At 34.0% G+C, this 18,605-nt stretch overlaps 2 protein-coding genes and 1 pseudogene across 2 annotated transcripts in view; all 3 read right to left on the bottom strand.

Moving 5' to 3' along the window:
• The window catches only part of LOC111242487 (TMV resistance protein N-like), a 4,468-nt gene extending 1,974 nt beyond the window's left edge, over positions 1-2,494 (bottom strand). Inside the window, exons 1-4 of the mRNA XM_022785924.1 lie at positions 1,950-2,494; positions 808-1,858; positions 490-705; positions 20-367 (exon numbers count right to left, since the gene is read on the bottom strand). Coding sequence (XP_022641645.1) covers positions 20-367; positions 490-705; positions 808-1,858; positions 1,950-2,434 — 2,100 coding nt within the window. The 5' untranslated portion in view covers positions 2,435-2,494. The remainder of the gene's footprint in view (positions 1-19; positions 368-489; positions 706-807; positions 1,859-1,949) is intronic.
• Positions 2,495-5,947: 3,453 nt separating this feature from the next.
• On the bottom strand, positions 5,948-11,935 carry LOC106773400 (TMV resistance protein N-like). Its single transcript, XM_022785923.1, has 6 exons — positions 11,779-11,935; positions 9,562-10,036; positions 8,417-9,470; positions 8,141-8,347; positions 7,292-8,018; positions 5,948-6,384 (listed from the first exon to the last, which is right to left on the bottom strand). The coding sequence occupies exons 1-5, from the start codon at positions 11,933-11,935 to the stop codon at positions 7,623-7,625; spliced, it is 2,289 nt and encodes a 762-aa protein (XP_022641644.1). The 3' UTR covers positions 5,948-6,384; positions 7,292-7,622.
• Positions 11,936-17,229: 5,294 nt separating this feature from the next.
• The window catches only part of LOC106773399, a 3,585-nt pseudogene continuing 2,209 nt past the window's right edge, over positions 17,230-18,605 (bottom strand).

Genomic DNA, 18,605 nt, shown 5'->3' with positions numbered 1-18,605 from the left:
CAATGCCTTTTGAGCTTACAATTGAAAAAGGCACATGTTTGACAGGTGTATCAGCAATTAGAGTTATCAAGGATTCCAACTTTGCTATATCTTTATCCATTATGTGAATCTTGGAACAACCAGAGAGAATGAAGGTTCTTAAAGATTTCAACTCATATATCTCTGTTGGAAGATTGTTTAGACTTGTACAGAATTTCAAATTTAGTAGGATAAGACTGTTGAGTGATCCAATAGATTGGTGTAGTTTGCGCAATCTAGAACAATATTTCAAAATGAGGTGTTCAAGACTTGGTAATCCGGTAAAGTCAGGGGTTGTAGTTAAATCCGTGGAGTGACTGAGGTTAAGGACTTTTAGCGATCTCAAAACCTGCTCCAAAATAGTTTTTCATTTTAGAAATATTAGAGTAGAAATAAAAAATGAAATAATAGCAAGTTACCAATTTATTTTAATTAAGTTGTGTTTTAAAGAGAAGTGGCTGGTAATAAAACCTGGGGTGTTTTCCAGAGAAATTGAAGAAGACTTCGTTTCAAATCAATCACTGTTGCATCATCCCAATAGAAGTTGTTAGGCAGACATTCTGAAGAAAGCCCATACGAACTGATCCATCTTAGTTTCTTAAAAAGGTACTGAGAATTTAAAGTCGGCTGCACACTTTCGATGGCAGCGAGCAGTTTCGCAGGCAACCACTGCAGGGCTTCTGTCTCCTGTGATGAAAAAAGCAAATAAAAAAAAAAAAGTTGTACTGCACAGCTGAAAGAAAACGCTTTTAAAAGAAGTTTCAAACCACATGTAAAGAATGTTCTTACATATTTTGACGGTGGCCTGTTCTTCTCAAAATCTCCTACTACTTTTTCATGAATAATTTGTCCTCCGATATTTTGTAGCAAAGGATGCACTCGAAATTTTTTGTTGTTGTCAATTTTGATGAGGTTACGCTGGATGAGAACTCTTATTGCAATATCAGCATCTACTCCACAGCCCTTTAGGATCTTCCTAACATAGGCTCTGCTCTTACCGACAAACAAACAACATACATCAACGAATATATATTTTTCCATTTCATTGAGTGAACCTTCGATGCTTACTTTTATTATCTCTGAAACACGATGCCTGCCATCTATCGCAAACAGTACACGATGCCATTCTTCTTCCGTCCTTTCAAATAAACTACTTCCAATGATTTCAAGAACTAGTGGTAGTCCTCCACAATAACTAACTACTCTTCTTGCAAGGTCTTCGTATTCTTCCTTTGGTTTTGGTTCTCTAAATGCGTGCCAACTAAAAAGCTCAAGGGACTCCTCTGCGTTCATTCGCTCTATCCGAAACATAGAATATGTCGGCTGGCCCATCAGTAGGTTTTCATCGCTTGTTGTAATTATTATTACAGTTCCTTTGCTGAACCTATAATGATTATATGTCCATACTTCTAAAAGTTCATAGCTGTGAAGCACATTATCAAGTACAATGAGTAGCCTTTTTCCATAAAGTCGTTCCCGAATCATTTTATTTCCCACATCAACGCTAGGAATCTCCACCTTTTGTTTTAGGACATCTAAAAGAAGTTGTTCTAGTAAACGAATATACCCTCTTGTTCCGGTAACTTGTGAAATATTTTCAATGAAACTTTTCTCCTTGAACGTCCAATGAATTTGATTGTAGATCGCTTTGGCAAGAGTTGTTTTACCAGATCCTTCCTCTCCACATATCTCGATCATACAAAATTCCGTGGATTTATTTTTGATAGTTCGAAACAGATCTTCCAAGTGGGATTGTAATCCAACTGGAAATTTAGTAACAGACAAGGCTGGCAAATTAACAACGCTCTTAACAATTTTCTCCACTAATTCAGCATCACTCCTTGAAGTTCAAGAGCAATGATAAAAGAAGTCATGTATTAACAAAATGAAACCGGAGGCTTAAAAGATTGTTGATTGAGTGAGTGATGTACCTGTGATTGCTTTCATCCCATCCGAAGAGATTTGCAGCTTTGGTGATTGCTTGGCTCCACCTAGACATGCCATGCTTCAGTTCTTGACCTGAAAATGTTTGTTGTGCAGTTGCCTTCAAGGCTTTTCCAAAGTTACCCTTCTGAAGACGTACATCAGATGGCTGGATTTCATAATATACGGGCAGAACATGTCGGCAATAAGTTTCGTGCCATTTGATGATTTGTTGAAGCTGATCAAGACACCAAGCAGATTGAGAATAGGTTTGGGTGAAAACAACAATTACTACACGACAGTGGCTGAGAACAGGTTCTTGAATGTGAGTTGACTTCACTGCATTGGGGTGATGAAGGAAAGTGGTGAGACCAACAGTAGAGAAGGCATAATTGAGATGAGAAACAAATTTTCTGTTGATGTCTTCTCCAGTGAAGTTGATGAGCACATCATACTTCCGTGGGAGTTTGTAGGATGAGAAGGCGTTATCCATGGAAAGGAATTGATAAGAGGTGATGAATAGTTAGAAAGAGAAACTAATACTGCAAGACAGAGAAGGAGAATTCATAAATTGCTAAATACAATGTTAACACATACATCATCACATTTGAATTTTTATCAAATTTTTGTTGGACTTTTGCACTACCTCATACCGTTGCCCTTGTCACCTATATTCAAAACTCATCATTCATTTAATATTGGTTGAGATGACATTACAAAGTTAGCTATTTAAGCGAAAACGATGCAAATGAATAAATTTTACAAATTAAAAAACCATTTTAAATGTAAAAGAACTTAAGATGACTTTGAATAAAATTAACAAAAATAAGAACCAAAATATATGTATTAAGTTAATTATATAAGTTTTTTTATAAATCAACTTATGCATAAGATAATTGTAGTTTATAAAACAAAATATTTTTTTTAGTTTTCTGTCGTAAGAAATATTGAGGAAGAAAATCAACTCAATATCATAAACTAAAGTTAATCTTGATTTTCTTTCTTAGAAGTGTTGTAGAGAAATTTTCTCCCAATGATCTCTTGGTCAATAAAAAACACATTTTTCCATTATAATATTGCGATATGAACACTGGCTTTTTATGGGTATATCTTATAAATTAGAGACGGCTGGAGCTGATGTTGGTTTTTAAGAAATTTTTCCGGGGGTTGTTTCCTCCACCTCCCCATTTTCTTCCTCCACCTCCCCCAATTTTCTACATTTTTTTTTTATTTACAGAAATAATCTTTCTCTTTAACTTTTTTACCCTTTTTTACCTTTTTCTAGTTTTTTACTTTTAGAAGAGTAACTGAACCTTAACTGTAACACGTGAGCTAAAGCATGATGGGAGTGAGGCACAGGCTGTTAGGAATGAAGGACACGTGGAGCTTGATCAGGGACACGTGGAGCTTGATCAACATAAAGTGGAAAGCAGACGCAACACTAGGATGCATAAGGAAAATTCCCTTATAAAAGGATTCATGCGTTAGTGAGGAGGCGTGTGTGGAATGTGGCAAGTTTCTCTCTGTATTCTCTCTCTTCCAGAAATTTCCTCACTACTCTTTATGCTCTCTGACCTTATCCCTTTTTGCTATGTAGGATGATGCTCTGTTTATGCAGCAACTAGTGTTTTTGGGATTCTATTTGTTATTTTTTTCTTTTACAGAATCCTGGAACTTCTTGTTATAGTGTGGATGACATAGACACTTATTCCTATTAATAAGATTCATTCCCTTCTAAATTTTCCTATCATAGTATTGTTTCATTACTGTTACATTGGTGCTTTCGTTGACTCCAATGACTGAGAACACACGTTTAAAGGATTTACAGACATAGGTTACTTCGTTGGTGAGCTGGATGGAAAAGCAAAATGATAGAGATAAGTTGAATCAAGAACTGATTGACAAAACAGAGCAGCGCATGAATCAAATCCAGATAGCCATTGATCATTTAATCAAGATTCAAACTCAGCACGTTGGTGATACGAGCTCAAAGAATGGATCACAGTTTGCAAATTCAGGGGTGTTCCCTGTAGCGATGCCTGTTTGCGACATATCGCTGGGTTTTCCTCACTTCGATGGTCAAACGCCTGTGTTATAATGGATCTTTAAGGTAGAAAAATTCTTCAATTACCACAATACTCCAGATTTGGAGAGGGTGGAAATAGATGCGATGCATTTTGAGAAGGATGTCATTCCATGGTTTCAGATGTTGCAAAAGGAGAATGTCTTCCAGTCTTGGAATTTATGCTTTGGAATCACAATTTGGTCCTTCCCCGTTTGATAACCCTATGGCTGAGTTGTTCAAATTGACACAAACTGGTACAGTTGCTGATTATTATTTGAAATTCATGAGTTTAGCCAATCGCTCTGATGGGTTAACTTCTGAAGTTCTTTTAAATTGCTTTTTAAGTGGATTGAACAAAGATATTAGACGAGATGTGGTAGCTCAGAGTCCTACCAATTTATTGAGAGCTGTGTCACTGGCTAAATTATTTGAGGAAAAATATGCCCCTGTTGCTATTGCTCGAACTCCACCACAGGGCCATAGATATTCCAACATCACCTTCAATTCTAATCAGAATAATGCTCTCAGAACCCCTCCGAAACCTCCTTACACTTCCCAGCCTCTACCTCCATTATTACCCACCCCTTCAGGACCTAATTTTCGAAATTCCAATGTGAAGAAAATCAGTCCTACGAAAATGCAACTACGACGAGAGAAGGGTCTTTGTTATTTTTGTGATGAGAAATTTTCTTTCAATCATAAGTGTCCCAACAGACAGTATTTATTGTTACAAATGGAAGAGGATGAAAAGGAGTTCGAAGCCGTGAGACCAGAAATGGAATCTCTCAATATTACAACAGGAGCTGTGAACACTGACAGCTACAACAGGAGCTCTCAAAAAAAGTAACTATTCACCTGTCCGGTAGACATATAGGCGTCAGTTACAACGAGACCGACGTCTATATGTCTGACAGGTTGGTGGGGAGCATTAATTTTCGCCATGTAGACGTCGGGGCCCCTTCAATGTGGTGGGCTTCGACTCCTATAAGGCTGAAAACAGTGACTATTCACCTGCTTGACAAACTTATAGGCGTCAGTTAGAAGGGGACTGACGTCTATATGTCTGATAAGTAGGTGAGCAACATTAATTTCTGCCATTTCGACGTCGGTGTCCCAAACGAACCGACGTCTATAAGGCTGATGGAAATGACTTTTTACCTAGCGGTTAGAAATATAGACGTCAGGTTTGAAGGGCCTTCTAAAATTCTATAGACGTAGAAGATGGACCTAACCTACGCCTATATTGCCAACTTATTTACGGAATTGCCACCGGTCATCAATATGCGTCGCAAATGCCCGTAACCGACGTCTACCATGTGACGTTAAAAAACGTTTTTGCACTAATTTATATTTTAAAACATATCAGTAATTTTTTAATATATTACAATTTAATTATTTTAAAAGCACACTAAAGAAACAATACCACAAGTTTAAAAAAATAATTGGACTAAAAAGAATACGTCGTCATATGCATTTATCATAAAATCACACTTGAAATATATAGTTTTATTTTATTTTTTATTTTTATTGTTTTGAGAGTTTGATGTTATTAATCTATATTCTTATTTTTAAAGAAAATTGTTACCTTGTTTAAAGAAAATTACATTATTTTTTATTTTTTTTGTTATTTACCATATCTGAAACACTTCAATGAAAATTTGTATGATTCTACCCGAATTCTTGACTTAATTTTTTTAAGAGTGAATAAATTATTCTTATTCGAATAAAAATTCCATTATTTTGTGTCAACATATGTGTCAAAATGTTGTCTCATATATGTGTCAACAGCTGCCTTTATTTCATAAAGCATATCCTTTTTTTCTTTTAAGAGAAATTAGTGATGATTCTTGATGTGACAATATGATTATTTATTTCTATCACTAAATGATAATGCTGTTCTCAAAAAAACATAAATGACTTATCAGAAGTCACATTACAACTTTCTTTATGAATCTAATGAGAGACTGTTTTTTTGGCTCAGACACTTTTTCCATGTTCTCTGCTTCACCCCATATCAGATACACCGTTGTGTTCTTGACCACCAATCCATTACCAAAGTTCACAAATATCTCCACATTGTCTCCACATTCTAAATTTGACATTATGCCATGCCAATCTTCATCTTTAAAGGAAATTACTGTACCATGGTTGTGTATCTGGAATCTACACTTTGTGTAATTAACGATTACGACAGTAGTAAATTGAGGTTCAATGATGTTAGGAGTTGATAAATAAACAACACACAAAATCATTCCTTTCAGATCACCATCTTCAGGCACAGTGAAAGAAACAGATTGTCCCTCACCCATATGGGCCATACAATAAGGATCATTGACAGCTTGGAGACAAACATCACCAGATTCACTACTTCTCAATAGCTGCACCATAACATAAAAGGTTTGGTCATTTATCTAATTTATCTATTCAAAATGTCTTCTATAATCATTATTTTAACGTTAATAATTACAAAGTGGGCATTTGTATTCAAACAAACAACAATGCAGTACATAATCAAAACATACCCATGCTAATTAATCTAAACAAATCTCATTAATACTTTTGTTCTGTATCATCGTTACGTCGTTAGTGATTTACAAAGCATTTATGTTTTTGTCTCTTTTAGTATATTTCTTCCACGATTGGAAATATAACAATCCTGAAGCGAGTAAAATAAAGTAAGAAAGTATAGAAATAAAAGCAAAATCACTTGATTACCAAAATCAGAAACTTCTAGACGAGATTCTATGGTAACAGGAATTGAGCATATTGTTCTTACCCGCTCTAATAGTGATATTAAAGACCTCAATAAAATCTTTTAAATCTCTTTATTGTAGAACACTCAACTTACATTTATTTGGATCATATTTATATATTATAATTAAATATTCATAGATTGATAGGTTAATTATTATTTTACTATTTATCATACTTTCCAGGTAAGTACTGTCTTAATAGAAATATAGATTTACAGTCTATAAAAACAACTAGTAATAATTACTTTATTCTAAAATATCCTAACACCCTTAGCATTAGAGACTTTTTTGAGATGGATCTCGCATCTCAAAAGCAAGAAAACTTTTTTCAAACAAAAGAAACAATACAAATACTACCTTTAGATCTTCCTTTTTGTCCCTAAGTCCAAATTCAAGATCCAGATCATAACAAGTCCTAAAATTGATTACTGTAGTTTGACTCATATATTTCATTAGGATTATTTTATGTTCTCTTGATTAATAACTAAAATGATATAGTGACGGTAAGAAACAAAGAAAGCTAGAAAAGAACCTCAGATATGTTATCGCTGACAGCATTGAAGAATTGATGGTATGCTCCAACACCAATCAAAGAACACCTCAAGTGCTGCTTTGAAATTCCTGATTCTGTAATATTCGCGAAATATTCAACCAAAAGATTTTTCACTTGCTTAGATAATTCAAATTCGGTGTCACATGCTACCAAAACACTTCGAATATTTGTAAGGGTGCTAAGCAAGGGTGCAATATCAATCGTATTATCCTCCGTATCCATGCAAAACGAATGAATATAAGAGATTGGATTCATTATTAGGGACATCCAAGACCGAATGATAGTAGGAAAAAGATTATGAGATAATCCCTCAAATCCACGTAGGGGATATATATCCAATTCTTTTTGAGCTTACAATTGAAAAGGGCGCTTCTTTCACAGCTGTATTTTCAGCAATTAGAGTTATCAAGGATTCCAACTTTGCTATATCTTTATCCATTATGTCAATCTTGGAACAACCAGAGAGAATGAAGGTTCTTAAAGATTTCAACTCATATATCTCTGTTGGAAGATTGTATAGACTTGTACAGTATTTCACATTTAGGAGTATAAGACTGTTGAGTGATCCAATAGATTGGTGTACTTTGCTCAATCTCGAACAATATTTCAAAATGAGATGTTCAAGACTTGGTAATCCGGTAAAGTCAGGGGTTGTAGTTAAATGCTTGGAGTGACTGAGGTTAAGGACTTTTAGNGATGTCATAACCTGTACCAAGATAGTTTTTCATTTTAGACATATTAGAGTACAAANTAAAAATGAAGCAATAGCAAGCTACTAATTTATTTGAATTAAGTTGTATTTTAAGGAGAAGTGGGTGGTAATAAAACCTGGGGTGTTTTCCAGAGAAATCGAAGAAGACTGCGTTTTAAATCAATAGCTATTGCATCATGCTCATAAAAGTTGTTAGGTAGACGTTCTGAAGAAAGCCCATGCCAACTGATCCATCTTAGTTTCTTGAGAAGGTACTCAGAATTTACAGTCTGTTGTACATTAACGAAGGCATTGACAGGCAACCACTGCAGGGCTTCTGTCCCCTGTGATGAAAATTCCAAATAAAAACGCTTTCAAAAGAAGTTTCAAATACATGTAAAGAATGTTCTTACATATTTTGTATCCTTATCAAACCACAGTCGCCTGTTCCCAAGATCCTTTCCATAATTTTCACGAATAATTCTTAATCCGATTTCTTGTAGCAAAGGATGCATTCCAAATTTGTTGTTCTTGTTAATTTTGATGAGGTTATGCTGGATGAGAACTCTTATTGCAATATCAGCGTCTACCCCACAGCCATTTAGGATCTTCCTAACATAGGCTCTGTTCTTACCAACAAAGAAACAACATATATCAAGGAATATATCTTTTTCCATTTCATTCAGTGAACCTTCGATGCTTACTTTTATTATCTCTGGATCAGGACGCAAGCCATCTATCGCAAACAATACATTGTTCCATTCTTCTTTCGTCTTTTCAAATAAACTACTTCCAACGACTTCAAGAGCTAGTGGTAGTCCTTCACAATAACTAACTACTTTTCTTGCAAGGTCTTTGTATTCTTCTTTTGGTTTTGCTTCTCTAAATGCATGCCAACTAACAAGCTCAAGGGACTCCTCTTCGTTCATTCGCTCTACCCGAAAGACAGAATTAGCTTGATCTCTCAGCCCTATTCCATATGTTGATGTAACAATTATAACAGTTCCTTCAACTAACCATTTAGTACAATCCCTTAGGTCGAATAAATTAGAGTAGAAAAGATCGTCAAGTACAATGAGAACCCTTTTTCCTAGAAGTCTTTCCCGAATCATAGTTCTTCCCACATCAACGCTAGGAATCTCCACTTTTTGTTTTAGGACATCTAAAAGAAGTTGTTCTTGTAAACGAAGAAGCCCTCTTATTCCGCTAACACGTGAAATATTTTCAATGAAACTTTTGTCCTTGAACGTCCAATGAATTTGATTGTAGATCGCTTTGGCAAGAGTCGTTTTACCAGATCCTTCATCTCCATGTATCCATATCATACAAACTTCCGTGGATTTATTTTTGATAGTTCGAATCAGATTTTCCACGTGTGATTGTAATCCAACAGGAAATTTAGTAGCAGACAAGACTGGTAAATTAACAACGCTCTTAACAATTTTCTCCACTAGTTCAGCATCACTCCTTCAAGTTCAAGAGCAATAATAGAAGTAGTCATGTAGTAACAAAATGAAATCCGAGGCTTAGAAGATGGTTGAATGAGTGAGTGATGTACCTGTAATTGCTCTCATCCCATCCAAAGAAATTTGCAGCTTTGGTGAGTGCATGGCTCCACCTGGACATGCCATGCTCCAGTTCTTGTCCTGAAAATGTTTGTTGTGCCGTTTCCTCCAAGGCTTTTCCAAAGTCACCTTTTTGAAGACGTACATCAGATGGCTGGATTTCATAATATATTGGCAGAACATGTTGGAAATAAGTTTCGTGCCAGTTGATGATTTGTTGAAGCTGATGAAGACACCAAGCAGATTGAGAATAGGTTTGGGTGAAAACAACAATTGCTACACGACAGTGGCTGAGAATAGGTTCTTGGATGTGAGTTGACTTTACTGCGTTGTGGTGATGAAGGAAAGTGGTGAGACCAACAGTAGAGAGAACAGAATTGAGATGAGAAACAAATAATCTGTGGATGTCTTCTCCGGTGAAGTTGATGAGCACATCGTATATATAACTGTTTGGTTTTTGTTTAATAACTTCGAAGAGTGTTAGTCACATTTTGGACTTTTGCCGTATGTCATACCACCATTGAAGAGTGTCGTACAAATGTCTTAATGAGTGTCCCTGCAAGAAGAAAATTCCACACACCAAGCGGTGTGCTAGTGAAAATAATAAATGTGTAATTAATTTATATGATCTAAGTTTGGTTAATATCATCTATATGTCTTAATAGCTTATTAAGATTTGATTTAGCGGTTATTAGTGTAATATTGTTTAACGCAATTAATTTTATTATTATTTCTTTATTTAATTTCGAACCCATCTAAGCCCAAAATAATATTTTTCATCCCAGTTTTACATATTTCTTATTTTTTCTCCTATTTACTTTTTTTTTATATATTTAAGATTCTAATTTTGTCTTATATGACAAGAGAAAATGTTTTATGGAATTTGGGAAATTATGTGAGAATAAAGATACAAATAATATCTAAAAATAAATAAAATTAGGAAAACAAAGCATTTTAAATAGAATATTTCTATCCTTTGTTTGAACTACCCTATTTAATGTATTTATTGTGAAAAAAAAGACGTATAGTGTAGAAGACTCCGAATTAATATTTTAGCGGAAAACCTATTAGACTATGACAAGTATTTGTTTACCGATCAAAACTAGAATTTCACATATATGATATATATTGACATTGATTAAAACCGATTTTAAATTTCAAATTTGTTGACCTTTTATAGCCTTAGAATTTACATTTTTGCATATTACTGTTTCAAAACTCTTTAAACTTGATTTATGTTCTTCTTATTACTTTACTTTAGTATATTCCATTTTGCAGTATTTATGTGTTCAATGATGTCCTCCTTAAAGATGGTTGAACGATGAATTTTCTATTTGCATTGCATAAGTATATATTTTCTTATTCAAATTGATCCAATGATACTTAATTTCAGGCACTTACAATGTTTTAAGATTTTGTAATTGTGTTTATCATTGTCTTTGTTGTTATTTGTTTTCTTTCAGGAAGCTAGAATCACATACTCAAAATTTTCTAATTGCATTTATCTTTTTTTTACTGAAGATGTACATTGAAAGTGTGTTTATATCACCTTTTTACTGAAAATGTAAATTTCTCTTTTATTTCTTCCAGGAAAGTTAGAATCATAACAATGCTCTAAGATTTTGTAACTGCGTTTATATCCTTTTTACTGTAATTGTATATTGTAATTATACTTATATATGTTTTTGCTAAAAATGTATATTGTGCTTTGTTTTCTTCCAAAAAGTTAAAATAACATTTCACAATACGATTATATATATATATATATATATATATATATATATATATATATATATATTCTTTTTTTTTATATATTGAAAATGTATATTATAATTGTGTTGATATATTTTTTTTACGGAAAATGTATCTTGTACTAATATATTGAGTTTATATTATTTTTTAATGAAAATGTATATTTTTAAGGAATACTCACTTAATATTGATTCAATATCTTATAGGATTCCGATATTTTGACAATAACTTTTTGACACTACTTCAACAACGTCACGTGTCGGCATACGATTGGACGTTTTATTTTTTTAAAAAAAAAATTAAAAATCTGACGTCATTAATCAGGAAGAGATTTGAATTTTTCAATTCCAAGTTTGCCCTTCCCCTGTTTCTTCAGATTTTAACATTCTCTTTCTTCCCATTTCTCCATTTCATTGTCGTTCTTGACTTGGTTTTCGCCCTTCCGTTCTCGTTCTTGCCTTTGTGTTCGCCATCTAACTCTCGTTGGTCCTTCTCCTTACCCTGTTCGCCTTCGTTGTCGTTGTCGGTGTGGTTGTCGCTGTCATTGCATCTCTTGGTTCTTGCTCCGTTCGTTTTGAGAAATGGCGAGTTTTCGAGTAGGGTAAGCGCGTTCATCCTTGGTAGCGTTTCGTATTTTGAGTTTGGGTTTTCTGTGTTGTTTTTCATTTAAGGTTTTTAAGTTTTGGTTTTTGGTTTTTTTCCTCGATACAGTTGACGGTTCGTCACTCAGTTTCAACAAAGTACATATGTAGTTTGAACAAACGTTTGAGAAAGGAGCATTGGTCAGTGATTGCGGGCACTTTTTAGATTTGAGTGATAATGTTAAAGTAGGTAGGAAAATCTTGATTGAGTTAGTGTTTAAATAGGTGGATTCAAGTAGTGGTTTTTTAATTGGAGAGAAACTTGTGCCTATGAATGAGAAGGAATTTTGTTTAGGTTTGGGGTTGAGTTTAGATGGGGAAAATATTAATTTAAAGGGAGAAATGTGAAGAAGTACATGTGTGAAATACATTGGCAATCAAACAAGAGATTTGAATTTGGTATACAAATGTTTGATGAAGAAAGTAAAAAAAATTCCTTGTTCTCCTTTTTGTAACTTGTACATATTGATTGGGATTTGTGAGATATTATTTCCACAATGTAATGGAAGAGTGTTTCCCGTATTATTTGAAATTGTTGATAATTTAAATGGTTTAGGTAATTATTGTTGGGGTAGTTTAGTGTATCGATATTTGGTACGTGGTTTGAACAAAGCTTCAGATGCTCTGAAGAAAGGAAAAGCCACAACGGATGTTTATGTCGATGGTTGTATTTACATGCTGCAAGTAAGTTATCTTTATTCATTTAAAATGTTGAAATTGATTTTGGTCTTGTGGCTTGCATTGAGTTATTAAATAACAGTTAACATGATCAATTTTGTGTAGGTATGGTTTTTTGAGAATTTGATTCCTCCCAAAGGTGCAATAGAAAAAAATCCAAGAATATTGCATTGGATGAATATAAATTTGGGAGACAACCTCGTGAAAGGAGCTTTGGAAACTGGTCTGGTATGTGGTTTATTGTTAGAGTGATTTATGTTATTATATATGTGTTCCTAGTATGACTTGAATTGTTGAATTTCAGGTTAATGATGATGTTGATGTTGGTACAATGAAGGATAAAAATGATCTTAAGGATGAACCAAGACAAAAAATGAAAGATGACAANCCATCAACAAAGAAGCTACTTAAGAGAAAACGCAGAGAGAGTTTTATGCATACTTTACATCAGTAACAAAGTCTAGTTGTAGAACTTAAAAGGAGGGTTCTTGTGTTGGAGGAAGAGTTGACATTTGAGAAAGCTAGACGAAGAAGACTAGAGGATGGTGGACAGAGTGTGCCTCGTGAAGAACTGTCCATCTCCCCGAGAGGCATCTCCCTGGGTGGCATCTCCCCGGGAGGCATCTCCCAAAAAGGCATGTCCACCGATGAAGACATATGTGAGGATGGGGTCACAAAGGCGTTACAAGAGTAGAGCGCTTAGGACTCCTTACATTGGATTGCTCAGAATTAAAAATGAGTGATATTTGTATAGCTTTCTTAAGACATTGTAATATGGAAATATTGTTACATGAACAAATGTTTTGTAATTTGAATTGTGTTATGTTCAATGTTATAAAAATGCAAGTTTCCTTCATTAACATATTATTACTTATTAACTGAATTGTATTTGTTATTGTAATTGGAAAATGAGGTTTTGTTTGAATTGTTAATGAATAAAGTTGGCATCTAAATGTGGTATTACTGTATTTGAAGGAGGAATGAAACAACGATTATTGGACAAAGGAAAGAATTATGTATTTTGAGTACAAGAACTTAGTTCAGGTCCTGAAAAAAAGTGCAGCAACAAAGCTCTGGTAATCCTTTACAGTAGAGTAGTACACGATTACGCGAGCTAATTTTCTGATTTGGACACAAAGTTCAACATTGGGAGCCCGTTTTTTGTTCACAGCGAACCATGGTCCAAAATCTTCATTTCAGAGCAAAGATGGAATTGTTTTGCTGTCATTAAGTGCTTTGGACGTGTTCTTAGTGTGGTTGTTCATGTTTAGGTATCCCAGGACACTATGATGTGGAGTGCAAAGACTGAAATCAGGTCCTTATGCAGAAAAAGCTCTGGTAATCGTTTACAATAGATTGGTAAACGACTACGCGAGCTGATTTTCTGATTTGGACACAAAGTTCAACATAGGGAGCCCGTTTTTTGTTCACAGCGGACCATGGTCTTAAATTTTTCTATGTTTGTCTTAAATCATATGGTTTAGGCGTGATTTTGTTGCTTTGGTATGATTTTAGTGTGGATAATAATGTTTGTGCACCTCATCATGGAGATAAGAAACAATTTTCATTAGTTCACCATACTTCATTCATTCCAAGAAACCATAAATTTCAGTCCACTATTCTGTTTCACAGCGATATTGGGTGGTTAATATTACAGCTACATCCATTAATGTGAACTTCTACTATAATATCATTGCTATGTTTGTCAACCTCGAAGACAACCACGTCTCCTTCCTTTAAGCCATATTGGATGCAAAATTTTTTCCAACCTTTTCCAAACTTTGTTTCCTAGTATGTGAAACAAAAACCTTGAACATGATGCCATCCTTATGACCAAGAAGCACAACCTCTGTGAAGCCTTTGTTCCTAATTTCATTCCCAAATGTGGTACGCAAGTCCTGTGAAACAACCAATATGAAGTGAATGACATTGTAGATTAGGTTTTGCGAAAGAAGAAAACTTCTCTATTGAAGATTAGGTTAGAGTAAGTTTGCAGTTCCACGTACCCCAAAAATAACAACACACCAACAACACCAAAAACACCAATGTTACAAGGCGGGCTTCAACAACGCACACCTACAACGCCCAAGACACCGACAACGACAAAGCACTCAGACAAAGAGACGGAGACAGCGACATTGATGATGAGAGAACGAAAACACCCAAGACACCGAGAACTCTTGAGAAATGAGACAGGATAAGCGCGACAGCAGAAGTGATGATGAGAGAACGAGAGCAACGAAACCGTGAAAATGAAACAATGAAAGAGGGCGCGAAATCAAAATTCATGGCCTTTGCTTTCCAAATATGCCCCTGACTTGATTTATAAAACTGATTTCTTTTTTTAAATAGCCGCCCAATCGACATACGCCATGTGGCGTTGTAAAAACGGTGTCAAAAAACGGTGTCAACGTATCGTTTTCGTATCTTATATTCATATTTACGAACCTTAAATATTCTTACTGAATCGAGTATCATAGAGTATTTTGCAAGTGAATCTCCCCCATCTAAGAAATAAGGATTCAATTTTAATCATCAAGAGAATTCAAGTCACCATTAGGATCTTGCCAAATGTCCATAGATACACACTCAAGATCATGATAAGATCATTTGGCGTCCACCGTGTGGCCTCAGTAAAACTTTTCCCCGCGTTACATTCCTATGGCAACACTCAAAGTCGAGCACAACTTTCCCACAAGATGGAATTCAACCTAATGGTGACAATGCAACACCAAATGTAGATACTAATCCAACCAAATAATGAACGACACAAACATTAAGATGTGAGCCCAAATCCTTGCATGCCCAATGGTAAACGGGCCTTCATGAGCTCCAAGAACTTCAGCAGAAGTTGACCAACCTAGAGAATGGAAAACCATCTCCCTGGTCTTAGCCGAACTCTCGGGAAGAAGATTCCCACAACTCCCAAATGAAGGATACCATTTTTTGGGAAGAGTCATACTGTTTACAATCTTTGTGAGTTGAAAAGGTCCATTTATTACAACATCCCATACACCTTTGTCTATTGATTCTAGACAATTTTTCATTCTAATTTTCCAAAATGGGTAATTTTCTAACAAACAAAGGTGATCTATTTACAGATACCCCTTTAGCAAATGTTTGAGATATATTGGTCATAACATGATTTTTTTAATTGATTAATATTCGATTAATCAGTTCTGATTCCAATTGTTAAAAGTGTTAAAATTAATAGATCTCAACCAAGAAAGGGGTGAATTGGATTAAAATTTTACACCTACCTTCTTAAAAGAAAATGCAATGTATGTTATTGTTTTCAGTGAACTTTCTTAATCAATACAGTATGTAAAAACATGTAAAGAAAGAAATGCATGATACACACAAGATTTTATACTAGTTTGACTTAAATGAGGTTACATTTAGTCTTCTTCCAAACAACTTGAGTTTGAAAGAAAATACACTATAAAGATATAGAAATTACAGAATTACAAATTCACCCTTTAAGGAGATGCTTCACAAATTCACCCTTAACCCTTACCTTAACAAAAATTATACACAGTAATAATCAAGTTTACAACAAACGGAAAGAAAAGAAAACACCTCAAGTGTAGATTTCAGACCAAAAACCAAACTAATTCACCATTCATCTACATCCAACCATGCTTGAAGGCTTCTTGTCTTTGATTTTCACTTATGAAGGTCCTTTGTTCTCCAAAAATGTTTTCTAGTCATTCTTACTTCACAAATTAAAGTTCTGAATTGCATCCCCATATTATAGAATAAAGACAACACCCATTTATATACAAAAATATGATACTTGTATTTTTAATCGATTTTGATTTTAATATAATCAATTAAAATAGAGAACAAACATCTCCTGGCATGCATTTTAACCAAATTCAATAAGCATTTTAACCAAATTCAATAATCAGTTAAGGTTAAGTATTTTTATCTTCTTCCACTTCATACATCATCAAAACCAATCAAACAATTTTGGAATATCATCAAAAACCTATTACCTGCCCTTTCAACTTCCATATACTAATTAAACCAATCTAATAACACATATTAAACGAGTTTGTTAATGCATTAATTAGATAAGTCTAACAAATACTAATTTATATTGTTAATGAGTCAACTCTAAATATTTATGCATTTCATTTATACTTTGCATATGCTACTATTTATATTTTTCTAAGCTTATTGGACTTTTAAATCTATAAATTATTTTTAAGGTTAATTCCATATTCAAAACTTAATTACAAACTTAAAAATATTTATTATTTTTTTCCTCGATTTCTAATTATTTTTAATAAACACACGAACCAACATCGTAAACACATGTTTAAAACTAGTACAATTATTAAAAAAATTCCATCATTTTCACTGTAAACATTCAATTAAAGGTAACCGTGACAAACATGGTAGGTGTTAACTAATATTTTTTTCTACTCTTAATTAACTTCTGAACCAAATTTAGTTTTGAAGATCATTGTTTCTTTTACAAGTTTTTCTAAAATTGTTCTTCTATTGTAGTGAATGTCCTGTGTTTTTTTAATGATTTTCAACATCCTTTGGAAAAAAAGGATTATCAATCAGGGACAACAATAATTAGTTAACAAAACAACTTGATATACATTATATAATAAAAAAGTAACCTATAACAAACTAAAATTTAAGACTACAAAAACGTATATACCGATAACAAGGAAACTTACTTGATTTAAACCCACATTTTCCAAGTGACTTCGGTATTAAAACATGATTAGCAAGTGATATTCATTTGATGATGTGCTCAACCTTCAATATTATCAACACCTTCACTCAATAAGAAGATTGAAGGATCATTTCTCAACACAGAGCCTGGACCTAAGAAGTTATATTTTTGGTTAGAACACATTGATCTAAACATCCATTTTGTATTTTTAATAAAAATCCAAATACACATAAGACACATATAAATCCTCAATTTTACTAATTTATGATTTTTAAAAAGGAAAACTTGATGTAATTGTGCAATAATTATTAAAGCATTCCAAAAAAAAGAAAATAACTCACCAAAAAAGGCATTTTGAATTCGATGAAGCTCCCTGCTGACATCAACCACATCCATTCTTTCCTTTGGTGATTCCACAGCACAGGCAAGTCCAATTTTAAAAAGTGAAACTAAGCACTTTTCAACATTTGGATTAAGATTCCAATCATTTTCCTCAGTTGGAATAAGTCGCTGATCCAAAATTTGAAAAAGTTTACTGGGAAATGAAATTGCAACAAAGTTACAAATATTTTGACCATCTTCAAACATTTCATCAGTAGGTCTTCTCCCAGTAAGCATTTCCAGCAAAAGAATTCCAAAGCTGTACATGTCGCCAGAAGTTGACACTTCAGCACCCACTCCATACTCTATCATTATACAAAACTATCAATACACAATACTAAGATATAACATATTCATAGCACAAAATTCTGAGAATTCAAACCAACTTAACGATTGAAAAACAGAAGAAAATACCTGGAGGAGCATAGCCAACAGTCCCCTTTATTGCAAGTGTACTTGATTGTTTGGAGGTAATACCTTGGATTGTTGAGAGAAGTCTTGCTATACCAAAATCACTTACATGAGCAATCATGTCATCATCAAGAAGGACATTGCTTGGCTTTAAATCACAATGAATGATCAACTGCTCACATTCATAATGAAGATATTGTAATGCAGAAGCTACGTCAATCATTATACTTAATCTTTGTTTAAGGCTCAATGTTCTTGGATGCTCAACACTTGTTGTGGTAGGATGCAACCATTGCTCCAGGCTTCCATTTCTCATGTACTCAAAGATCAAAGCTTTGAATTCTTGACCTTTATAATCTGTGCTGGAACAACATGTCAAAATCTGAACAAGATTTCGATGCTTAATATTTTTTAGTGCATTACATTCTGCCACGAAGCTCTTGTGAGCTCCTTTTCTTTGCAGGTTTAGAACCTTTAC

This window comes from Vigna radiata, chromosome 9, assembly GCF_000741045.1.
Source record: "Vigna radiata var. radiata cultivar VC1973A chromosome 9, Vradiata_ver6, whole genome shotgun sequence".
Classification (NCBI taxonomy): domain Eukaryota; kingdom Viridiplantae; phylum Streptophyta; class Magnoliopsida; order Fabales; family Fabaceae; genus Vigna; species Vigna radiata.
This window is presented reverse-complemented; position numbering and strand designations above follow the sequence as displayed.